Here is a 10,455-nt window from a genome sequence, read left to right as displayed (position 1 = left end):
AAGTGAAGGTAGCGGGCTGTAATATCAGCAGTCCCTGCTGGATGGCGCCAAACTCTTGTATTCGATGTCATGTGCCATTATGCCAGATACCACTTACCAAGTCTTGAAAGTGCCCCAAGTACTCAATGAGCATTAGGTATGCACACAGCAATGAAGTGGTGTGCAAGCACAATGGTATGCAAGCACAATGAAAACAGATTAAATAAGGAAAACGTTCTGACTTTATTGCCAGTTTCTAAGACCTTACCTTGCAGCAAGTTACATCATTTTCTGCAATTGTTCCCAATAGCAATGCCTGCAGGGCTCAGCACATGGGCCTCTCCTAGCTGAAACTCCATCTCTCACTGCTGTGCTGTTCCTACCTCAAGGCACCCCAAAGACTATACAACACTGCTAGCACACACAGGTTCTGGGGGAAGAAAGCTGTATTCATTATCTTTGTGTGCAGTAAAGGTTAATTTACACTGATCTTCATAATGTATAATGTAATTTTGCTCAAGTCACATTCAGACAACATAGTCACGTGTAATCGGGATCATGAATCAATGCAGCAATAGCACAAAGCACTTGTGGGCGTTCAGGGCGAACAGAAAAGTGTGTCTGCTCCAGAGCTGGGGCAGAACGATTTGTGCCAGCAAGCGCATGAATATATAAAACTGGGAGAACAATGACACATATTAATAACTACAGCATTGAAAAAGAACAAGACAAACACACAACAAGCAGTCTTCTGGCCCCTTGTTGCACTATTTATATGGTTATCTGCAAAATACAGACAGCCTTTTGGACACACAGTGCCCTGAATGTCGCATGCAGCCCATGAATAGGACTGAGAATATGCAGTGACATCTTCTAGTGTACCCAGCTGGACACAGCAAGTGCAGTTTAAGTCATTTTTACATTTTTACTTGCGCAACTTCACTGCAAACAACGCAGCAGAAGCTTAGCTCTACAAGTTCTGTATTTCAAACAGATCTTGCTCCCAAGCAGTTTCATTGCTTTCACAGGACTTACTTGTACAAATAGGTTAAGGTTTTTAAACCTCAGTTAATCAGCATACATTTAGACACCTTTAGGAACCTCTTGCTGTGCATTAGGAATTCCATTTGCTCCGGTCCTTTCACCCTTTCATCCATCACAAGGCTTCAAAAACCTTAGGTGATTTGAAAAGCCAAAACCTACCACTCCTCCCCAAACTCCCAAACCACTCCTTCCACATTCCACTCCCATGAAGGAAGTTAACAGCAAGCCACCACTCAGGACATGTGGCAGACAAAGGACATGGACAGCACGGACAAAGGATCTTCTCCACAGCATCAATAAATCCTCCTGCACTGATCTATTGTTATTACTTGTCTGCTCAGCAAACTGCAGCGTTCAAATTACAAAACAAAGTATGAGATGTGATCCACCCTACCACATCAGTTATTCGCACTCAAGGTTTCTTAGCCACTTCAACAATCCCCAAGCATCAGTCCTTGCAAGCCTTACTTACCAGTATTCACGTCCCAGTAATTTCTGTTGTCAAGGAAAAGAGGAAAAAAACTGCCATAGTTGACCCTGTCAACTACAATGCAAGAAATGACATGCCACTTTATCTTTCAAACTTTTTTTACTGCAAGTTCTTTGCAAATATTTGTATAGTCATTACAAAAAAATACCAAAGAAAATTTCAGTCTATTCAATTTCAGAATCATAATTTACAAAAAAATAAATAGCTTTACTCTAAAGAAGACAACTGTCTAGCATTAATATCAGCAACATCAAGTCCACATTCCCAGAGTACTGAACAGTTGGGTCCATCTGGCTTAGTTTGCCTTCTTCCAGCATTTTCCTTTAATATAAGACTAATTATAACATAAGAAACGCAACTTTTTTCCTTTCCACAAAAAACTGAACATTCAAGCAAAGATCTTGCAAATCAGACTCCACTGCTGATTGAATTCTTAGACCCCTCTAACACACAACGTAAAAACAGTAACACAGTTCTTTGCTTTTTGTTTTTGGGGTTTTTGTGTTGTGTTTTTTTTTTTAATCTACTGTAACAGAACAGTTTCTCAGAAAATTTAAGAGTCAACAGCAGCAGCATGAAGGGCATGTATCTTTGTCATAAGGCTAATGGTCCTTGATGTGGTAGAGTTTTTATTAAAGCACAGAACTCCTAAAGCCAAGGGTATTACAATCAGTATAACGCTGAGCCTGCAACCTCTACTCAAACAAATCCTGACTTCTCAGTCTAGTCCCCCCAGGCGTAACCAGGACTCTCCACCCAAGTCAGAGTTCCTGAGTGAACCAGGTGTAAAACCAGGTACTGCACACTGCAACATACTAACTGCTGCAAGAGTTTGGTTTTGGAGTGATTGTCATTCCAAACATGCTTAAATACTGTTTTGAAGCTGACTGTGCTTCTTCACATCAGCACTACTGACACAGTCTGGTGAACTTGCTGCTGTACACTGTAAACACATGTGAAACCTTTAGGAGAATGCATAAAAGCATTAACCATGTACAGTAAATGCCATAATGAGAAAATCTGGCACGCATTATTTCACAAGAAAAAAATCTTTGGACTATAGGACTATATGCCACAAAATGTTCCGAGTGCATCCCACAATAGATGGCTCATCAAATGAGGAATCAGCAAACAAGCAAATAGCTAGCATTTGCAGAAATACTTTAAACAAAAAAGGGGCTTCCAAACATAAGGGCAGATGAAAAGAAAAAGCTTCTCTGAACTTCTCTGGTGAATCACTCCACCTTATATTTGAGCATATAATGACAGATGTCAGGCAAGAAGAACTAAAAGTCTTTGAAGTGCTCTTGCACAATGTATGCACTTATAAAGCTGGCTAAAATCAATAGAAAGGAAAAGAAAAAAATATTGCATTTTTACGTTACTTCCATTGCTGTGCTCTGGCTGACTTCATTAGGTCTGAAACTGAACTGTACAATTCATAACAGCCCAGGGGAAGTCATAGTTCTTTGAATGTATCATCTCCTTTTTCCCCATCATTTTCAAATCCTACACCAATCCTGAATCTTTGGCCATGCTATAGAAAATGCCTTTTTCCTGAAGGAGGCTGTCTGGGCTACCACACTCCACCACTTCGCCTCTGTCCAGGACTAAAACTCTGTAAAACAAGGATAAAACAAAAGAAGTGGTCACAAGCAGGTCAGTCCAGAATGCCAAAGAGAACAGATGTATGTGTACACACAGAAATTGACTGTAGCACAGCCTCTACATGTAAGGAAAGACAGTCCAGACTGTATGAGTGAATGGAGGTTTTCACCTCTGTCCTTCCAGATGGCTTTCCTGGTCTACTTCTTACATAGCATACGCTTACCTGGTCATTTGCCAGCCGACATAGACTTTTGAGCATGCTTTGAGCCAACCAGAAACTAGGTGGCAGCACTTTCTCTCAAAGTAAGAGAGCCCCTGAGACCTTCCAAATCTGGAACACCATTGCCCTAACACCGTACCACATCCGCTGCTGTTAGATTCTGCTGATAAACTACCAACACAGACATAGCTTGTGCAAAGCAAAGGTACAGCTGTAATTTGGAAATTCACTATGCAAGTCACTGTAGTCAAAGTTAGTTCTTGGTACAAGTGCTGCCCTTCGGCTACCTCCACCAACTGGCTCGGAACTGCACAGATGCTGCCCAGGCCCTTAAGCAGGTGCTGCTGCCTGGTGTTTCTGGCTGCAGTGACTGAATTGGATGTTAATCTGGTGGCAGTGCTGCTGGTGCTGTGCCTGGCGCAGGCAAAGCTCTTGTCTCTTATCTTTCACTATTGACAGTGCAAAGAAAGGTCTACGAAAGTACACAATCTTATCAGTGGTCACTTTGCTCTCTGCCACAATGTGATAAAAAGGACAAGAGAGCTTAAGACTGAAGTTATAAGACAAAAACTCTGCCCTCAATCACACCACTGCAAGGCTGCCGAGGATGAGGGAGGTCACATGAACTAAAACCAAAACTGAAGGAAAGAGAAATGTCAAATAAACTTTGGACAAAGGCAGGATCTGCCCTTCTGACTCCTTACACTGGCTGTGCCTAGTTTAGGGTATGTGCTCCTGAAAGCTCTGCTGCCTCTTTCAACTGTGCCTAAATTAGGGCAAGACCCAGGAATAGACTCCTGTTGTCCTCCTTGCCTCCCTTCCCTTCCTGGTTTGCCTGGGCAGGCATAGCATGACAGCAGTGCAGCACAGGGATCTGAGCAGCTCTCCAGGCCAAGCACAACCCCTGCAAGCCAGAACAAACACACACAACCCATCCAAACCACAATTTGAGCAGCTCTGGGGAGAAACAGCTACAAACAATACACTGGGCAGCATTTATCTAGCACAATTATCCTCTTCTAAGTAGAGCACAATACAGGTCACACATGCCATTCTTCAAGACAGAAACACTACTACTTTACCTTGTGTAGTCCATGATTGTGTTCAGACGATGTGCTATAGTTAAAACAGTACACTCCTCAAATTGAGACTTGATCGTTGACTGTATGAGGTTATCTGTCTCGAGATCAACAGCAGCTGTGGCTTCATCCAGAACAAGAATTTTGGACTTCCTAAGCAGAGCTCTTGCCAGGCACACCAGCTGGCGCTGTCCCACACTACATAGATGGGATGGGAGGGTGGAGGAAAAGAAGTCAGAACAAGTTTGCAATATTCGTGTCGAAGCCCAGCAATTCCTGTAAGAACTCCTCTGTAGTATATGTGCCAAGAATCCAGCAAAATAGACAAGGTTCTCACTGCTTCACTACAAGGCATGTAACAGCATCTTAACTAAAACAGCTCCCTCATAATGAAGTCTAGAGAATGTAATAAAAGAGTACATTACAAATGGTTTCAGTGTAACTGCATTCCTGAATCAACGCAATGTTGAGGACTGGACTTCAAATGGTTTCTGCAGATTGATCACATAATCCTGTTACAGTGCAAAAAGCAAGCTAACAACTCCCATGGAAAAGTTGCATCTATTGGGCACGAGCCATCCTAAGTTCAGAGCATCTGCTATAAATAGGAGGCTGCTGCTACTAAAATCCATTCCAAGACTGTCCAAGCTGGGAAGTCCAACATCACAGCATTTTCTGAGTATTTCTTAAATTAAATTCTCAAACTTGAGAGCTTAAAGCCTGTTCAATAAAGCCTAATTGTTTGGTTGCCTGGTCACACATTAAGAATTTCCCAGCTCCTCCCCAAATTCTCATACACGGAAAAAATAAACAATAACCAAACACCACCAAAAAAAATAAACAAAAAGACTGCTATTGGTAGCATCTAGCTACATATTGATCAAAGCAAACTGTAAGCTTTCTAGAAGTAGAAAGTCTAACTGCAGAAGGGAGGGCGCACACACACCTCTCAGCTCATGTTTAGCTCATAAGGCAATTTTCACAAGCACTGTTTCTTTGACGTACCTGAGGTTCTCTCCACCTTCAGCGCATTCATGATTAAGTTTATCAGGCAGGGCTGATACAAAATTTTTCAGGTGAGCCAATTCCAAAGACCTCCAAATGTCTTCGTCAGAGTGTTGGTCAAAAGGATCAAGGTTCATACGCAGTGAACCAGAAAATAATATTGGATCCTGGTCATAAAAAGAGGTAATCGACAATCCACACAGATCATGGCACATGCTCCAGAAATACTTCTTAGATAGTGAAAGGAAAACAACATGTACAGCTGCAGTTGTACATAAGCCCATCTACTGAATTTAGAAGACAGACCTCATTTTTTCCAGAAACAGCAATATATTCATCCTCATCCTTATTCCTTGTGTCTTTTAGGGGTCTGACCTGTGCCTCCTGCAGATTCTGGCAAACTAAGTTAGTAACTCACAAATCCAGAAAAAAAAAAAAATCAGCCAATTTTTTTTTCTTTAAACTGGTCTGCTGATTTAAAGCCTGAGCACTCCCTGTCCAGTCTTCTGTCAGCAGAGACAGTTACGTCAACTTTACACCTCCTACGGAATTACACCATCTGTAAATATTTCAAGAAGTCTTTAGCTGCAGTATTAACAAAACGAATGCATTTCTTTCTTGGATATGGACAAGTGCTACTTCAGAAACACTTTTGGTCTAGTAGTGCCTGGCTAATGCAGAGTAATCAAATGGAGCTTTGCAAAAACACAAAGTTCCCCCACAGATTTCCAAAAGCCCCAGTACGAGAAGTTTTTTGCAGTGTGTTCACTTGTTTTTGTTGGAACGCTGCAAATGTGATTTATATAACCACATTATGGTCCTGTTTTGAATCTGAACAGGAATGTAATAAATGCTATACAGTAAGAATAAGAAGACTGGAGTCTGAATGCCCAGTTCTTGTAAAGCCACGTGCCCAGATGTTTTGGACTATCAAACCCACAGTTGCTGGACTAGACAGGGATAGTTATATGCACATTTCTGTGAGTGAAAAGTACTGCGTACCTCACAAGGTAAATATATTCCCCCTAGTACACTGCAGAAAGTGAGCTATTACAAAATGAGCTCTGGCAATGGCAGGATTTCACACCTACCTGAGGAATAATGGTGATCTTGAACCGCAAGTCATGGAGTCCTATCTTTGCAATGTTAATTCCATCAATAATAATTTCTCCTTCAGCTGCTTCATTGATCCGAAACAAGCCTAAAGTAAGAGAGGATTTTCCAGCTCCTGTTCTTCCTACTATTCCTACCTGTTGGAAAGAAATAGGAGAACAACTTACTCTAAGGCAGGGTTAAAGCAGTTGCAAGAATCTATTTGAAAGAGACATGTTGTGAAAAGGTTGTTATATTTGTTGGGCTATCAATACCCCAGAATAGTGCAATTAACAGGGGTTGATGAAATGGGAGGGAAAAAAATATCAGTGGATATGAAAAAAAAAAAAAGGCAATCTCAAAATAGCAATATACTTGCTGAAGTTTTCAATTTTTGCAGAAAGGCAGATGGAACCAGGTAGAGTGAGCCAAAGATTTCCTAACATTTTTTTTTTTCATTCGTGCTTCACCGCTATAATTTCTGATATGACCTTTATTTTCTCCTCTTTGGATTTATAGAAAATATATAGCAAAAGCACTCAATTACTTAAATTTTGCTCCCAAGTAGTCTAAAGTCTTCATCAATTCTTTTTTTTTTTTTTAATTAAAAAACATTTTAAAATTGGTACTTTGGTTGGTTCTCTCTTGTCATCTACATTTTCTATCCGGTCTTGGGGTAGCATTCTGCCCGTATTTGTATGTAGAAAACATGCACTCAGAAAAACAAATATCAAGTTGGATACCACAACTAAGCAAGCCTGCTAAGTATAAGTGTCTCTCGACTACTTTTTCTACTGTCGTGTAAGATCACACTATTAGTTTAAGTCAGAGAGTGCACTCAGGACTGAGGTGCGTGCGGGCACACACACACATCTACCACAATCAGTCTGGCCAAATCCATAGGATCTGCTCAAGTTCCATTTTTTTTATTGCAGTCTCACCTTACAGCTTCTCCCTCACCAGAGCACAGCTCCCCATTTTTACTTAGTAGTTCGTTTCCTTGAGGCTAGTAGAAACTTAACCACTCTGCAAGGTGTCAACCTTTTTGCCTATGGCAAACAGATTAGCAAAGCAGTTCAGAAGTTTCTGGGATGGGAACAAAAGGTAACACAGCCTCCTTTCCTTATGAAATGAGACCAAAAGACACTTCATGAACCCACATAATAAGTATGTTTATCACACGATATAGGATGCCCCTTAAAAAGGGTAAGAGCCTGCTGCAGCCACCAGTTACAGTGAGACTGATTTTAGAGAAGCTCTTCTTGCTCTCAAGGACCTAAGAGTGTTCTACAGGAGGGGGTTGGACCCCCCTTTGGCTTATGCATACATACTTCTCAACAGCAGTCATCTGCTACTAATTGAGATTCATTACCTTCTCACCCCCATTTATGGTGACATTTATGTTTTTCAGAACCAAATCCAAGTCTTCCCGGTAGCGTAAACCATAGCCTCGAAACTCAACCTTGCCCTCTTCAGGCCAGGTGCTTGCTGGGGCAGTTTGTTCAATGCTCCACTCAGCCTGAAAAAACAACACAAGCGTACCTGATCAGTTCCTCCCTCAACTGGGCACAGGCTCAGAAGACGTAAGGAAAGCAATTAAGAAAAATCCTGTTAGTGTATAACTTGCAAAAGGAACTGTGATGATGATGGGACAAAAAAGGAAAAGGGCTGCCCCAAGGCAGATGAAATGGTGAATGTAGCCACAGGCTTTGCTATCACAAGTGCCACTTGCTAGATAAAGCTGCTTCTTACGAACAGCAGAATCACAGAGGCAGCATGTACTGAGATAACCTGCTTACGCAATACCACCACCACAATAAGGAAAGCATCGGGAAGCCAGGCATGCAACTAGAAGCATTTCAACTGAAACAAAAGGTTTACAGGGTGGTAAAATAAACAGCTGCTGCCTCAGCCTCCCACAGGGGTGGGAGAGAAGAGAGCACACTCCACCGTATTTACTGCCAGTACCAAACAAAGAGGCTTTTAATGACACAAACACCAGTCCACTACCAGACCCTGTTCTAAGAAGGGTCCTCTTAAGGTTTGGCTACAAAAACAGTGATGTAAGTCAGATTCTCTGGAGGCAAGCATGTCAAAGAAGACCAATAGGGAACTGTGTTCTGTAGCCAAAAGGCACACAACTGCAGATGTAATGACTTGTTAGGTGATTTGAATTAAAACAGAAAATTAAATCCTCTTTACTCCTCCCATTGAGAGCAAAAAGAGAAACACAAAAAAAATTGGTTAATCACTGAAGAAAACAAAACCAGATTTGCACAACTCCACTGCTTAACACAGGGCAGAACAGCAGATTAACTTCCTAAATAACAAGCTGTAAATATTTGGAGTATAAGAGCACCCCCAGCACATCCTTAAGACACTGCCTATCTCTAGAGATCAATGAGAGCACGAAATTCTATCAAACCCCTCAGCTCAGAGGACAAGCTTTTACAAGCATTAAGGCAACCATTGCTTTCTTACAGACTTGGTTGTAACACCCAGGTAGGCTGCATGCAATCTCATGTCGAATGATACAGCCACAAGTCCTAGAAACATCCACCAAGTGCTAGCTGTGGTGGACGACGCACCGTACCTCCTTCTCCATTTCAGCATATTCTTTGACTCTTTCTACAGCAACAATGTTGGTTTCCAGTTCTGATGACATACGAACTAGCCAGTTTAAGTATGCTGTAATCTGCAAGAGAAGAAGTTTAAAAGCAGTTTACACTGAGCACATTACCTGCAATTAAAAAAAGAAACAAACAAAAAACTCTGCAAGTTCATGGAATGTACAAACACAGATATGATTTTGGTTAATTAGCGCTGGACAGGAGAGAAGTCCAAATGCCTTTAACATGCATAGGATGAGTCGTCTTAGTCACATCTCCTCACACATGCAATCCCCCATTTTTCCAGATGTTTTTTATTTGTAGGGTTTATTCTCTTTCTGTATTCCTTACATTAGTTTTCCCTCTGAAGCTTGACCAAGAACTTGGCTTTCTGATGCAGTCTGACAATTCATAGCTTTTTTTGTTTAACAGTAAAATTACCTGCAGCGAATAGGACACTGAAAGGCCAACCAATCCTGGACTGAGCTTGTTGCGTGCAATCACTGCAAACAATGCCGCAAAGAGAACAATACAGTTCCCCACGAACTCCAGCCGGACAGCCAACCACCTGCAAGACAGAGAAGACATCATTCATCTTACCAGTAACTCATCCACAGAGAATTAGGAATGCAGCCAACCAATGTTGTCACACATCTTGCTTTTTAGTAATATGGCATCTGAGTACTGCCAGTGACATCGCAACTGTAAGGTATTTGGGGTCCTACTCCAGCAGCATGCAAACCTAGAGGCATCCAAAATGAACAAATTCTTTAGGGACATTAATTCCTGTTTTAGTTCAGAAAGCAGATGTGGTTACATTGGGATCAGTGAGTAAGAGTTTTTATAAATACTACCCAGAAGACAGGAACTCTTAGAAAGAACAGAAATTCAGAATCACCTTTAATTCTATAACACAAGTTTAAGCAAAAAGAAACATCCACAACGGCTTCCCTACCATGGACAAATACAGTCAGCTGATTGGTAAGGCAGACAGGCAATAGAACCATACCCTCCCTTTGTAACTTTCTTTCAATATTTCAACCCCACTATTACCTGTTTGCCACAATGCTTGGATAATAAGCTTTCTGATTTTCATCCACTTTCATGTCATTCTGCTTTATGAAACGTTTCTGCTCCTCAAAGGCTCGAATTACACTGACTCCCAGGAGGGTCTCGTTGAAGTGAGAATACACAGGAGAACGACTGACAGACTCAAGGCGTTTGAGCTGGCGAGAAGTAGCCACATAAAATCTCTGCAAGTCAGAATATGAAAATTAGTTATGTCCAGATTACATTTGACAAGACAGAGGGAATCATGAGAGAGTTCCC

The 10,455-nt window shown here is 41.4% G+C and overlaps 1 protein-coding gene across 9 annotated transcripts in view; it reads right to left on the bottom strand.

Moving 5' to 3' along the window:
• Window positions 1-1,593: 1,593 nt before the first annotated feature.
• The window catches only part of ABCC1 (ATP binding cassette subfamily C member 1 (ABCC1 blood group)), a 58,231-nt gene continuing 49,369 nt past the window's right edge, over window positions 1,594-10,455 (bottom strand). For all 9 annotated transcript variants that reach the window (XM_072023658.1, XM_027469322.3, XM_027469320.3 and 6 more), the window contains 8 exons: window positions 10,180-10,379; window positions 9,568-9,694; window positions 9,111-9,212; window positions 7,890-8,036; window positions 6,517-6,675; window positions 5,426-5,592; window positions 4,424-4,618; window positions 1,594-3,131 (listed from right to left, as the gene is read on the bottom strand). In XM_072023658.1, the coding sequence (XP_071879759.1) occupies window positions 3,023-3,131; window positions 4,424-4,618; window positions 5,426-5,592; window positions 6,517-6,675; window positions 7,890-8,036; window positions 9,111-9,212; window positions 9,568-9,694; window positions 10,180-10,379 (1,206 nt within the window). In that variant the 3' untranslated portion in view covers window positions 1,594-3,022. The remainder of the gene's footprint in view (window positions 3,132-4,423; window positions 4,619-5,425; window positions 5,593-6,516; window positions 6,676-7,889; window positions 8,037-9,110; window positions 9,213-9,567; window positions 9,695-10,179; window positions 10,380-10,455) is intronic.

Source organism: Anas platyrhynchos, chromosome 15 (genome assembly GCF_047663525.1).
Source record: "Anas platyrhynchos isolate ZD024472 breed Pekin duck chromosome 15, IASCAAS_PekinDuck_T2T, whole genome shotgun sequence".
NCBI classification, from domain to species: domain Eukaryota; kingdom Metazoa; phylum Chordata; class Aves; order Anseriformes; family Anatidae; genus Anas; species Anas platyrhynchos.
The sequence above is the reverse complement of the archived record's forward strand: the minus strand, read 5'-3'. Positions and strand labels throughout refer to the sequence as shown.